The 14,772-nt window shown below is 39.6% G+C and overlaps 1 protein-coding gene and 1 non-coding gene across 2 annotated transcripts; both read left to right on the forward strand.

Annotated features, from left to right (window-relative positions):
* The first annotated feature begins 1,715 nt into the window (after positions 1-1,715).
* Positions 1,716-14,641, forward strand: eif4g2b (eukaryotic translation initiation factor 4, gamma 2b). The gene is made up of 21 exons (XM_026927653.3): positions 1,716-1,857; positions 3,948-3,996; positions 4,114-4,179; positions 6,087-6,212; positions 6,358-6,460; positions 8,780-8,911; positions 9,033-9,099; positions 9,188-9,339; positions 9,455-9,565; positions 9,662-9,844; positions 9,953-10,091; positions 10,210-10,364; positions 10,551-10,649; positions 10,918-11,031; positions 11,159-11,263; positions 11,416-11,631; positions 11,759-12,017; positions 12,192-12,396; positions 12,520-12,728; positions 12,831-12,952; positions 13,439-14,641. Exons 1-21 carry the CDS (start codon positions 1,716-1,718, stop codon positions 13,502-13,504), a joined length of 2,820 nt encoding a protein of 939 aa, XP_026783454.1. The 3' UTR covers positions 13,505-14,641.
* LOC113534848 (small nucleolar RNA SNORD97) lies at positions 10,691-10,843 on the forward strand. Its single transcript, XR_003403541.1, has one exon. It is a non-coding gene; the product is annotated as a small nucleolar RNA SNORD97 (small nucleolar RNA).
* Positions 14,642-14,772: the final 131 nt, after the last annotated feature.

The following is a 14,772-nucleotide window of genomic DNA, read 5'->3' on the forward strand; positions in this document are numbered from 1 at the left end:
TGTGTATTTGTGTATTTTTATGCCTCAAACTCTGTTATATTGTGCTTGAGCTGTTTGAGGCGTCTTCTCATCCACCGCCTCATTTTTACGACTATCATTTATATATTTTATATGTTTTAATCCTGTACACAATATGCTCAGTAGATTATTATACACCCTTTTACAAATTCAAAGTAGTATTGTTTAGTATACTCTACGTACTTCATGTATTTATAGTAAGTACACTTTAAGCTACTAAGGTTAATCATAATCATATTTTTGTAAGGGTTTTCATTTTTTCACTTTAAACTGACTGAAACTGGTTGACAAACCACAGTACTCTGAGTGAGAATGGGTTCAGCCTCTTCTGTAAGACAGGGACTGCTTTAAATGTACAATAAATTCCACAGACACCCTCAGCACAGATTTATTAATGATCCTTTTTAATGAACTATACATTTTAATGAACTAAGCTCCTTATTTCAGTGTGTACAGTAATTGACTATTTACTGGAGCCATTGAGTTTTTATTCCTGAACTAACAACAGAACACATTAGGCCTAAGAATATATTCAGGACTATTTGTTTTGAAATATTGAGGTTTGGATTAAACTCATTCTATTAATAACTATAATAGGTTAGCACGGTTATAATAGGTTGCCTCGCACCTCCGAGATTTGGGGTTTGAATCCCCCCTCCACCCTGTCTGCGCAGAGTTTGCATGTTCTCCCTGTGCGTCGGTTCACTGGCATTTCCAAATTGCCCGTAATGTGTGAATGTGTGTGTGATTGTGCCCTGCAATGGGTTGGCACCCTGTTCAGGGTGTCTCCTGCCTTGTGCCCCGAGTTACCTGGGATAGGCTCCAGGCTCCCCTGCGACCCTGTGTAGGATAAGCGGTATGGAAAATGGATGGAATAAATATAATAGCTTTGATAACGATGGATTTTTGATTTCTGACATAAAAAGCATAAATGTTTTTCATTGGGAGGCACCAACAGTCATAGAGAAACCTATCAAGAGCCTCGAGAAGACCTTTGACAGCAATCTGAAAGATGCTGCATCCATTAAGGCCAGAAACCAGGAGGCGTGGTTGGTGGCAGTGGACAATTCAGGGCTACAATCATCACCTCCGCTGGTGGCTAGGCCTCCCATGAGCAGCCTGAGGAGTTCATGGTCACCCATGCAAGGAAGGTGACACAGTATATGGAGTCGAGTGACCCAAAAGTCTCCCCGACTGGCATCAAAGTGCAAACTGGGAGGAAATGGAAGGCACAGGATGCATTGGACCAGGCTGAGTCATGGCTATGGCAGTGAGCTCTGGTGGGGACAGTGGCATCCGGCTGAGCGGGGCACAGTAGCTTTACAACAATACGATACGACCAAGCGCAGGACAAGGACAAGGACGGGTGCCAACTGGTCCAAAAGAAGGTGAGAGCTGGGGTTGAGGGACTGTGTGCAAGCCAGATGGTGGGGATGCATCAACAAGGTGCATGGACAAGTTGGGAACAGGCATTAGATCGGAAGATCTCCTGGTCCGATTTGTGGCAGGCTGAGCCTTTCTGCATCAAGTTTCTAATCCAGTCAGAGTACCAGAGACCAGTGCAAGTGCCTCCAACCAGCAAGGCAGGCAATTGCCTTTGCCAGAGCAGGAGAGAAGCCCCGGCCCCAGCCGAAGATCTGGGGAAGCAGCTCTGACTCCAAGAAAACATCACAGAGACCACCCTGAGACCAGACATAATGCTGCTTTCAGAAACATCAAAGCAGGTGGTCATGCTGAATCTTACAGTGCCCTGGGTGGAGAGGATGGAGGAGGCCAATGAAAAGGAGCCAAATATCCAGACTTGGTGGAAGAGTGCCACAGAAAGGGGTGGAGAGCATGGTGCAAGCCCATAGAGGTGGGCTGCAGAGGCTTTGCAGGTCAGTCCCTGTGTAAGGTCTATAGCCTCCTAGGCATCACAGGTGTGAAGAAGAAGAAGACCATCAGAACCACCACAGAAGCAGCAGAAAAGGTGTCTAGATGTCTGATCAAAAGAAATTATCCTTGGACACAAGCTACTTAGGGGTGAGATGTGTGCTGGTGTCATGCATTAATGCATGGACACTTCTGGTTGTGTTAGGTAGACATATTTGTAGGTTGAAGTCTATGCGGAACCAGGGGCACTGAGCACGCATTAACAATGCCAGTGGGACTTGTCACAGCCTTAGTCACTGGGGAGGCCTGTATGGTTCTGGTTGCATTAGACATGGTGGCAAGGCTGTAGGATGAGTGGGTAATCCATAGAATATAAGCTACTAGGACACAAGCCAGGGCCTGATCATCCCTGGCTGGGTTGCCTGGGTGAGGGTGTCTGATGTTGAAAGACCCAAAACACCTGATGACTTCACCGTGCCTACCATAGCCTATGTTTATGGAAATTGGACTTGCTTTTCCACCACCAAATTTCTTCCAAAACGGGCCCAATGTAGCGTAAAAACTACGATACTGGCAATCCTGCTCACAGGACAAAGATCATTCGAATGTTCATTACGAATATGATATGAAATTTTAGGCGCACAAACCATGATTTAAGATTTTTTTTTAATTGTCAGTGTTTTTCTCCAGTAGCCCAACCTAATCACAAATATAAAGTATGCCTTTATTTATAGAGCTGCCACTCCATATAAGCCTTGCAGACTGCACACCGTGCACAGGACACCTTTCTTTGTTTAAATACTAATACAGATATGAATATTTGGAGCACTAAACAAATACAGATACAGGTATTATTTTAAACCATTAATAGAAAATAACAATACAATACACACAATAGACAGTACAATAAAAAATTCCTGAAAATGATGAGAAATATGCCTATATTTTGAGCAACGTGAACCATTTACTTGACTCTATCAATATAATACAAAATTAACGATATAGCGATTTTAGTTTTCCTGATCATGATATACCGTCCTACCGGTATATCTCTACATCCGTACTGGTGACGTCACGCGCGCCGTGGTGCTGTGTAGATAACTAGCTGGAGCGCTGTGAGGAGATCTCCTGTGTTTCCTTTTATACAGACTGGCGTGTATATACTTTAACCTGCCCTTGTTTGTTTTTATTTTTTTATTTTTTTCAAATTTCTCTTTTTGGTCAGAAAAAAAATCTTCAAAGCTGAAGTTGCCTCGGTAAAGGTAAGAGTGGAATGTAGGTAAACCTTTCAAAATGGCTGTTAGCCGATGTTCAGTCCCAGCGCTGGCTTTCGGCATTAGCTCGTCGAGAAAATAACGCAGTTAGCTGCTAGCTAACTGTATAAAATGGCGTCGTGTGTTATTTTTCGTTATTTTTTAATTTTTTTAAACAACGTCGATGTCTGTACTAAGTCCTGTAGCTTAACTATTTCATCTGCAGTCATTAAATTACTACATTGTATTCAGTGAAAGAGCTAGCTCGGTAGGTGGAAAAAAACGCCATGTCTTGTTCTCGGTTAGCCGGTTAGCTGGAGCTAGCTTAGCTGCGGTCAACGGTGAAAATGCGCAGTTATAAAATGCGACATATTAAATTGACCACGTGAAAATTGATAGGATTCGTTATTTCTCGCTAATACTATTTGTACAACTCCTCTCCAATAGATTATTCCATTGCATTTAACTTATATTTTGCCAAAGTATTATTTTTTGGGGTTTATTTTCCTGCAAAAAAAAAAATCTTGTAGGCCAAGGATGCTAAAGGATCCTAGCTTGTTAAAAGCCTGGCCCTTGCGACCGGCTGAAACCTCAGTAAGGGTATGATTGTGTGTCATTAAGGACACATATAACGTGCATCTAGTTGTAGTGATCAGTGATTAGGGATTAGTAGCTGTGATAAATGTTACAGCTATCCTCTGCTGCAGTCCTCTAACGCTGTTCATGCTCGTGTGTGCTGCAGCTCGGTCTTTCCTCCACCCCACCCTTTCTTCATTATTCTTTGGAAGATTCATCGTTATTAAGCCGCCAAAGTGGAGAGTGTGATCGCAGAAGGGGGTTCTTCTCGTTTCAGGTGTGTGATCTCGATAATTTGGTCTCTTCTTTAATCAACCTATTGATCATGTCATCATTTGTGAGTGTCAAGCCCTGCAGGGATTATTTGTCGAGCTGTGTTTCTCTTTTGTTCCAGTGCTTCTTCGGGCGAAGGAGGAGGTAGGGGTGCACCTGAGCACGATCCCAAGCCTGCTGGAAACAGGTGAGGAATTACTGACCACAAAACATTTTTCCCTAATCACAGGTTGTTGATTATTTAAGTAATGCTGGCCTAGGGAATGCAGCACTACCCGTTTTACCAAATCCCTAAAATAGCTGGGTTTGGAAGCCTTCTTTTGTTTATTGCATCTTTCTTACATAACCCAGGCTTTCTGGATTCCTTCTAGATCACCGATTTTAACTTCGCATAGATCCACAGTGGTATTTATATTTATGGCAATTTTACTGAAGAACTGATTAAAACAAAATGACAGTTACTTTTTTTTTTTTTTTTTTTTTTTTGTTCCTTTGGGGTGAGTGGGTAAAAGAAAATGTCTACCTACATGGGCATGACTAATAATTTACATATCCTGGAAGTGTTTGTCCATTACGTTAGGTCCAGGTAAGAATTTAGGATCTGTGTGTATGTTCAAATTTCCCCTGAGGAGGCTGTTAAATGAACATGCAGTTTGACTCCTCACCCACATTAGCATAGAAATGTAAGTACTGTATACAGAGGTGCTAACAACAAAATCCTAACAAGCAGAAAGGGGAAAAAAAAAACGAATTTGAACAGCCAGATGATTCAGGTGATTGTATCTACCTTATTTTGAAACGCAGAAGTAATAGCTCATATTTCCTCTTTTTATGCAAGACGTCCGGTTTGATTCATAAGCACTTGCTTGTAAATGTGCTATAGTAACAGAAGTACTGTGAGTTATTGCTACTGTTTGTTATGATGCTGTTATTTGTATTTTTTTCTGTTCAGGAAACCTGTGTGGGAGAACTCATGAACAGCTAACTCATGTCTGCAGTCTCTCAGCTGTTCACTTAGCAATAACTCACAGTACTTTAACTTTTGATAAGTATCTTTGTACTTTAACGCAAGTAAAAATATACATTGAAAACCTCTACTCTTAATCAGATACAAATTTTTTTTTGTCTTTTGTTAGCTGCTAATTCTGAATTATGCACCTAGCTATTTGACTATGCAAGCTACTGTTATGAACAGGCATCTCTAGTGTTAGTTTGCTAGCTAGCTAGTCTCATCATTATATTAGTGTACAAACAACTCCTGAAATATCTTAACCTTTGTCTGCTTCAGCTACTATTTAGGGACACTGGGCAATCAAACAACTAGCTAATCTCAGTAACATTTAATTTACATTTATGTGTTTATATCCTCCTGACGAGATGCTGCCCAGCCTTTTGGATACTGTTGCTCCTCCGTAGGGCTTCTCTCCACAAAGTGAAAAGAAATGAAAAGAACATGGTTTCTTTTAACCAAAGCCGAAGGGCTGCGTTATGTTTTGGAGGCGGATGAAGATCGTATGGCATCTCCTATCCATATTCTGCTCTGGTGTGTGGCTTTTGGTCAAAACACACCTGCTCTGAGAAAATTGTTCATTTGTGCCAGTTATTATGGCAACCCCTGACTGCACAAACAGCGCCAATTTTCTGTGAAGCTGTTATGAACTGTGAGAAGTTAAATGGCAGTCTCAGTATGTGCTGTGATGGTTACAAGCTAGCCGGCTAAAATAACTGGAAATGACGAACCGAAGGTCTTACTCAAAAGCCTTCAAACAGCCCGAGTCCACCAAAATGCTGAAAATAAGGTGGATAAGCTTACTTTATACAGTTGTTACAAAATTAACATCAGTGCATGTCCAGCCTGCAGTCTTGTTCAAATTATATTGCACATAATATAGTATATAATTATGTAAAATAGGTATGTACAATTTGACCAAAAATAATGAATGCTTAACTTCACCTGCGTCCTTTCCTCTTCAGTGAATTTTTTTTTTTTCTTCTGGGAAATTTTTACTCACATTTTACCTGACTGCTTCTTTAGCTGAAATGTACACTTGAAATGTAATGTTACTTAACGTAACCCTGACTATTCCTCTTTAGCGAGTACCTGGGGAAAACCCCAGGGCCTAGCGTTCAGAAATGGGTTCCTTCACGAAGCACTAGACGAGATGTCAACTCCACTGATGAAAAAGAGCATCAGGATGCAATATTTAGAAAAGTAAGAGGGTAAGTATCTCTAAGCCATTTGTTATATTGTTTCATGAGTCAGCTGTTTCTGTCAAGCTTGGCTTTTTGCCGATATATATGTAAACATAATGCATAGGATTTATTTATCTTTTTTTTTTTTTTTTTTAATTATTTCTTTCGGTAGGATACTTAATAAACTGACCCCTGAAAAGTTTGACAAGCTATGCCTTGAGCTCCTCAATGTGGGCGTAGATTCTAAGCTCGTCCTCAAAGGAATCATCTTGCTGGTAGGTGAAAATAAATTTTCTATAACAGCAGCTCTGAAGGTGTTGCCAGCTGTAAGCAAATCATAGGTTTTTATAATTGTGCTTATAGTAATGTGTTATCATTTCAATTTTATGTACATATTTCAAGTTAACAATAAACATACAGTCAGGTTCATAAATATTTTGGACATTGACAAGATAATTGTTGTTTTAGCTGTCTTCCACGGTATACTGGAGTTGGAAAAACTGAATAACAAGCTCGAAGTGCAGACTTTCAGCTTTAATTTAAGGGTATTTACATCCAAATCAAGTAAACGGTGTAGGAATGACAGCACTTTTTGTGGTGTCGTCTCCCCCCATTTTTAAAGGACCAAAAGTAAGTGGATAATTTGGCTGCTCAGCTGTTCCATGGCTGGATGTTTTATTTTTTCACTTAGAAGTAAGCAGATAAAAAGTCTAGAGTTGATTTCAAGTGTGGCATTTGCATTTTGAATGTGTCACTGTTAACTCTTAATATAAAGTCAGAAGAGCTGTCACTGCCAGTGAAATAAGCCATCATTAGGCTGGGGGAAAGAAATCAGCGAGATAGCAGAACCATTAAGTCCTGGAGGAATGTTGTTTTGTTTCACTGTGTACTGTACAAGTTGTATATGGTTGAAATGACAATAAAGCCACTTGAAGTGTGGCCAAATCAACTATCTGGTACACTTTTGAAAAAGAAGGGATACACTGGTGAGCTCAGGAACACCAAAAGGCAAGGAAGACCACGGAAAACAGCTGTGGTGGATGACAGAAGAATTCTTTCCTTGCGGAAGAAAAACCCACAACAGTTGGCCAGATCAAGAACACCCTCCAGGAGGCAAGTGTGTGTATGTCAAAGTCAACAATCAAGTGGAGACTTCACCAGAGTAAATACAGAGAGTTTACCACAAGATGTAAACCGTTGGTAAGTCGCAAATCAGAAAGACCTGATTAGAGTTTGCCAAAAACAGTTTGCCATCTTTTAAAAAAAAGAAAAGAAAAAGCAATTGTACAATTCTGGAACAACTTCCTATGGACAAATGTGACAAATATCAACTTGTACCAGAAAGATGGGAAGAGTATGGAGAAGAGAAGGAAGGAACTTTTCATGATCAGAAGCAAACCACCTCGTCTTATGGCATGGGTGTGTACGTCTGTCAGTGGAACTGGTTCCTTTGTATTTGTTGTTGTGACTGTGGGCAAGAGCCACAGGATGAATTCTGAAATCTGAAAGTGTATGTCAAAATCAACCCAAGACCTTTTCAAGGCAAAGAAGTGGAATGTTCTGCAATGGCCAAGTCAATCACCAAACCTGAATCCAAGGGGCACATTTATAAAGTGCTGTAACTCATACACCTTTCACATGATTTGGATGTAAATCAACTCCAGTATGCTGTGGTAGACAGCAAAAATAACAATAACTATAACAATAACTTTTTCAGTGTCCAAATATTTTAGGATCTATCTAAGTATTGTATAAAATAGAAAACATAATTGTTGCTACGATGAAAGTAACAAATGCTTATTGTATAAAAAATATGTATCATTGACAAATTGCTTTGGTATAGGAGGAATAAAACTCTTTGGGACATGGTGTTATATGAAACTAATCTCCAGGGTGTTAAAGAAAACTTCAGGGTGGTAACAGCATCACAAGTAATAGCAAGCCACTCTGTTTTATTCCTTACATAAAAGCTTTTGCCTCTGGCTTGCTCATTAGGGATAAATGTAAATTAAAATTTTGTACCCGGATTTGTGTAAAGCTGCTTTGTGACAGTGTCCGTTGTTAAAAGCACTATATAAATAGAATAGAATTGAATAAAATGTTTGTATTCAAACAATACAGTGACTTTCTCACAAATTACTGTAGTGACATCACATTAGATTCTCTGCAGCCTTAATGTTCAGGATATTAAGGCTTATTAAATTAAAATATGTATTGACTTTGGGCAAATGTGTGCTTGTTTACTAGTTACCTAGTTGACTAGCGGTTTGGGATGGCTGTTTAAAAATCGCATTTTCATGCATATTCATACATGCCTTAAAAATATCAGAGAAGTTCCTCTGATATTTTTAAGGCATTAAAAAGCATAATAAACATATTCTTCCTGGATTATTTTTAATAAATTGTTTTCATGGACACTTAGGTTGTTACTATATACTGTAGTAAAAAAGGAATATTCCATCATGCTTGCATTTCATTATTTAACATTGTCATTAAAACAGATTTTCAAAAGCTTGATGCTCCTCATTAAGTAGCAGTTTATTGGTGGATTCCAGTTATATTCCAGTTGTCTTTTTTTTTATCTCCCTTTGTAGATCGTAGACAAAGCCCTAGAAGAGCCAAAATACAGCTCACTCTATGCTCAGCTATGTCTGCGTTTGGCAGAGGATGCACCAAACTTTGATGGCCCAAGCCCTGAGATTCAAACCCCACAAAAACAGAGTACAGTAAGTTTGCAGTACAGTGAGCCATTTTGTTCTGTATGAGGTTTTTTTTTTTTTTTTCTTTTTCCCCCCTTTCTTCACTGTTTTGTGACTAAAACCTGCTGCCTTGCGTCGTGCTTTATAGACTTTCAGAAGACTTCTGATTACCAAACTTCAAGATGAATTTGAGAACCGCACCAAAAATGTTGAAAGTGAGTATTGCCAATTTCCTCCTCTTTGTTTTTGGTTGTGAATTGGACATTGTTGCTGAGCTTATACCATTCAATCTCCTTCTTGTAGTCTATGACAAAAAAGACAGCCCTCTCACTTCAGAAGAAGAGGAGCAGCGTGCCATTGCCAAGCTCAAGATGCTTGGTAACATTAAATTCATTGGGGAACTTGGTAAACTTGATCTCATCCATGAATCTATCCTTCATAAGTGCATCAAAACAGTAAGTAGTATGTTCTAGAATTTCTTTTTCTCCCTATTGTATGGTGTGGGTTTATTTAATCTTATGTACTGTTTTTCTTTTTTTTTTTTTTTTTAATTTTCTTAATTCCCTTAAGCTTTTGGAAAAGAAGAAGAGGATCCAGCTTAAGGATATGGGGGAGGATCTGGAGTGCCTCTGTCAGATAATGAGAACTGTGGGTCCTAGACTTGATCATGAAAAAGCCAAGGTAAATGGGCTGGGTTTAAGGAATAATGGTACTACTGCATAGGTTAGTATCTATCAGATTTGTGGTAATCATGATCAAATTTTCCTAAACCTACAGTCTTTGATGGATCAGTACTTTGGTCGCATGCGATCCTTAATGAACAACAAGGACATGCCAGCCAGGATTCGTTTCCTATTGCAAGACACGCTGGAGCTACGGGAGAACAATTGGGTTCCTCGCAAAGCCTTTATTGACAACGGACCAAAGACGATTAATCAGATTCATCAGGATGCAGTGAAGGTGCTACTGCTTTGTTTCCTAGTCTTTTGTTCTTTTAAGAAACTCTCTAGTCCTTTCTTCACCTTATTTGACTTTGCAGTAGGTAATTAAATGTCATTCTTTCTCCAGGAATTGGGTGTCTTCATTCCACCCATGAACCATGGATTGAGAATGGACTTCTTTCTGGAAGGGCCGTTCATGCCATTCAAGATGAAATTGGACAGAGAAACTCTGGGAGGATTGGCTGACATGTTCGGACAAATGCCAGGTGAGCTTGGCATTAACAGTGAACATAATGTACGTTATTGTTATGGAACACCTTTCCTCTAAGCCTTTTTTTATTAGTTTTCAAGTGTGTTTTGCATCTATCTAATGCATTTCCGTAGGCAGTGGAATAGGAACTGGTCCAGGAGTAATCCAGGACAGATTCTCACCCACACTGGGACGTCACCGCACAAACCCACTTTTCAACGGCCACATGGCTTTTGCACAGCCATCTCAGTTTGACTTGGCTATTAACCCCTTTATGAAGTCTAATCAGGTGGGTCAGTGGAGCTACAATGGCATCAAGCTCTAAATACCAAAATCTAGTGGTTTTATTAATTGTTTACATTTAGTATTAAACATAGCAATTGCCACAACTATATAAATGTAAGTTTCTCTAGACATATTTACATGAGCACATTAACGTATTCTAATATAAATGAGTCCTTTTTTCCATCCTTAGGGACAGAATCAGCATTTCCAGATCCATTCCGCCCAGCAGCAAGTTCAGTCCAAGGACATGCACCCACGCTTCAAGAAGGGGCAGCTCAATGCAGATGAGGTAAACCACAAGGAGAAAACATTAATCTATTGCTGCTTTGTGCACCCAATGATTATAAAAAGACGCGTTATTCTGAGGGTTTTTGCTAGATGTCAGCTTTTCTACCTTTTCTCCTCTTTATTCCTTCTTCTCCTGTTCTCTTCTCTGAAGCTGACAACTGGTCCGTTGACTGCGATTATGAGATATGAGGGTGCAGATTTTTAACTTGTATTGTGAGCACAGTGAACACTTGGAACCAACCCGGTTTAACCATCTTTATGTCCTGTAGATCAGTCTGAGACCAGCTCAGTCATTCATGTTGAATAAGAACCAAGTATCAAAGCTTCAGCCTCAGATTCCCACCATGATGCCACCCAGTGCTCAGACGCCACCACTTGGACAGGTTGCACACCTCTATAAATACTTTGAGTAAAAGGATTTATATGATTTGACTAGATGTCTCTTTGGAATCCTAAGTTGCATATTCTGTTTCTTTTTTTGTATATTTGTGTCTGTCCATCATGCTGAAGCCTCCACAGCTAGGTCTGAAAACTAATCCTCCTTTGATCCAAGAAAAACCTCAGAAGATCAGTAAGAAGCCTGCCCCCACCAAGGAGGAGTTGCTCAAAATGACCGTATGTATTTAGATTTCAGGTTCTGTGATACGCTTTCTTGTGTTTACATGTACACATTTTCTTATTGAATGTGGTAAAGCTGCTCCACTTGTTAAAAAAATAAATAAATAAATAAATTTAAAAAATCACACCTGCGACTTGTATGCCCTTAGGAAACCTTAATAGCGGAATACCTGAAGAATAAGAATGTGGAGGATGCAGTCAATAGTGTGAGAGAGATGAAGGCTCCTAGACATTTCCTGCCAGAATTGTTGAGTAAGATTATTCTGTGTTCTCTGGAGTGGTCTGATGAGGATAAGGAGCATGTTGGCACTCTGATTCATGCCCTGCGCACAGAAGGACTTGTCACAGGAGAAAATTTCATGCAGGTAAAATTTCATGCATAAATTCTGAATAGCCGCATGAGATGCCCCAAATATTTCAGAGATATTCGTACTAATTCATTTTTCACTGCTGTGTAAATATTATATACCATTTATTTTCTTTTTTCCCCAGGCTCTGATGAATGTGCTGGATCAGTGTCCTAAGATTGAGACAGACATCCCTTTGGTGAAGTCTTACCTAGCTCAGTTTGCGGCACGGGCTGTCATTGCTGAGCTAGTCAGCATTGCCGAGCTGGCCCACCCTCTTGAAAATGGTACCCACTTCCCCCTTTTCTTGCTGTGCCTGCAGCAAGCATCCAAACTGAAGGACCGTGACTGGCTCACTGAGCACTTCCAGCAGAGCAAGGTTAACATGCAGAAGATGCTCCCAGGTGTGTATTTATCTTTAACATGCACACTGTTTAAGTGTATTTTGTTTTATTTTTTATCTTTGCCATCAAAGTGGAACTGTTATAAGTCAATAAAAAAAGAAATGAATAATAAATGAAGCTTTTTGTCATTGACTAAGATTCTAGGTGTTTTTTGTATGTTTCTTCTTTTCTTAGAAATTGATCAGAATAAGGACCGTATGGTGGAGATTCTCGAAGGAAAGGGTCTGAGCTTTCTCTTTCCCCTGATGAAACTAGAAAAGGAGCTCCTGAAACAGATCAAAGCAGACCCTGCTCCCCAGAGCATTTACAAATGGATCAAGGACAACATCTCGCCAAAACTACACACAGACAAGGGCTTCATCAACATTCTCATGACCAGGTAGTGAGACCAAAACATTTTAATATTATTAATATTATAATAGTATGAAAGTTTAGTCCACTATTTATCCACAATGTAGCAAGTAGTACTGTGGTTGAGCCTGATCCCTCTTTTGTGCTTCAGCTTCCTGCAGTACATCTCAGCTGAGCTGTGCTTGTCTGAGGGTGATGACAACCTGGGTGCCCCCACTAAAGAGCAGTTGGAGCAGGAAAAGCAGTTGCTTCTATCCTTCAAGCCAGTTATGCAGAAGTTCCTCCATGACCACACTGACCTGCAAGTAAGTGCCCTGTATGCTCTACAGGTGCACTGCAACACATACTCTTTTCCCAAAGGTAAGCCACTTGCAATTGCTACTTCTATAATTTTGGCACATTCATGTGAGGATTCAGAAACAGTAAAAATCTGTGTGCTTTTTCCTGGCTTCTCCAATTTAGGCATGTTGCTTCGTTACTTTGTTCACTTCTATGACATGGAGATCATTGAAGAAGATGCCTTCCTTGCCTGGAAAGAAGATATTACCCAAGAGTTTCCTGGAAAAGGAAAAGCCTTATTCCAGGTAATTGTTGTTTAAAGCATTGTCAAGTTATTACCAGAGGAGGCTCAGGAATTTGTGCATTGTAAGGGATTTTTATTTGCGTGCACACATCCGTCCCTTTCTTCTCCCATTTTGTGTGCCAAACACTGGTTAAGTGTAACTAAACTCCAGCAGGAAGCTGTGACTTTAGAATTGGAGGGACATTGGACCAACAAGATTAATGCATAAATTTGAGAGCCTGAATTCAGGAATCTTGGTTCCGTGTCACAAACCTGTATGGTCACCTGGTCTGGGCAAAGAAGGATAAAAGAGCACTTCAGAGACTCTAGTTAGTATGGGGTAGTTTAATTTTGCACCGCATTGTATTGTGAGCAGACACCTGCATTACCACCCCCAGGAGTATCGTAATTTAACTGATGAAGTTATGTTTGACACTGTTCTCTCTCATATAAGCTTAATGCTACAGTGCAGCAGTAAAGCCATTTCTTTACTTCTCCCTCTCTCTAGGTGAATCAGTGGCTGACATGGCTGGAGACAGCTGAGGAAGAGGAGTCAGAAGAGGAGGCTGATTGAAGGGAAAAATCACCCAGCACACAATCCACTAGACCCTGCCGGTTACCCCACTGCAACAGCACATGCTTTTCACCTCCACAACACATTCTGCTATGCTGCTAGATCCAGTGAACATATTGAAACGTATTATTGTAATCAGAATCTTGGCTGTTAATGTAATAAGGCTATATTAGTTACATTTACTTTAATATAGATCAATTTGTTTTACTGGTGAAAGTTACATACTGGGGCTTGCTTAACAGCTAAACCTGAGCAGTGATTTTAGTCCTTGTTTTGTTAGCACAAAAATAAATGCCTGTGTGATTTGGTTTAAATCATTTTAGCATGTCTGTGTTTTTGAACAAATTTGGTTGCTGCGTCTAGATGGCTGCTTCTAAGGAGCACACAAATAATGCCATGTGACTTTAGGCAGTGCATTGTCTGTTTATCCTTCAACACGCATGACCTTCGAACTCTAAACGGAGATTTTTGTTTCTATAACCTGTTAGTAGTTGTCCATTTCTACCTCGTTTAGAATATCATGTACAACACACTACTTGTTTCCAGGATTTGCAGCAAAGCTTTAATGTTTTTGATTACTGTTGGTTGTTAGGAAGAAAGGAAAAAATCTAAATGGTGACAGCTAATGTCCTCGTTCTCCTGCATTTATGTGTTGACTTCAGCATTTGACTCTGCTGAGTAATGCCTTTTTTTTGTCAGGTGTAGTGTTGCAATAGCCAATATTCTGCAGTATTATTGCAATGTGGTTGCAATGGTAGATGCAGTAGCCTGTTATTGCCTTGGATATAAATTCTACTAAAAACAAAAATCCAACAAAGTGGATATTTTAATCATTAAAAAAACATTAAACGTTAAATATTAAAAATGAACAGAACCCATCATTCTGCTTTTTATATTCAGAATAAGTGAAAGGCTTTTGCCCTTGTCAATAAGTAATGCACAGGAAACCTGTTACTGACAAGTGTTTTAGATTTATTTGATTTGCATTGATTTCACACCATTATTTTCTCTGAGGTGTTTGTGGCTATGTGTATGTAAGAATATATATAACTCACGGTCATGTCATGGTAAGGTTTTTAGTGCTCTGTATGCTACTCTACTGTTTCACTTTCAGTAAAGGAAATCAATTACCAAAAAGTTTATGCTTGCTATTTTAAATGCTGTATAAAGCCTAAAGACTGCTTTACACTGTATTAAGTTCCTCATGATAATGCTCTCGCAAATTAAACAGAGCTAATCGTGAAAGAATTCCTTGATCGCAAGTTAAA

The sequence above is a fragment of the Pangasianodon hypophthalmus genome, chromosome 6, assembly GCF_027358585.1.
Source record: "Pangasianodon hypophthalmus isolate fPanHyp1 chromosome 6, fPanHyp1.pri, whole genome shotgun sequence".
NCBI classification, from domain to species: Eukaryota; Metazoa; Chordata; class Actinopteri; order Siluriformes; family Pangasiidae; genus Pangasianodon; species Pangasianodon hypophthalmus.

Excerpts from the sequence above, each read along its gene's own strand:
- eif4g2b (XM_026927653.3), top strand. The coding sequence starts at position 1,716 with ATGCTGCTTTCAGAAACATCAAAGCAGGTGGTCATGCTGAATCTTACA. Across the intron at positions 9,566-9,661 it reads TTGATCATGAAAAAGCCAAG|TCTTTGATGGATCAGTACTT; the intron begins GTAAATGGGCTG and ends CTAAACCTACAG. Across the intron at positions 10,365-10,550 it reads CCTTTATGAAGTCTAATCAG|GGACAGAATCAGCATTTCCA; the intron begins GTGGGTCAGTGG and ends TTCCATCCTTAG.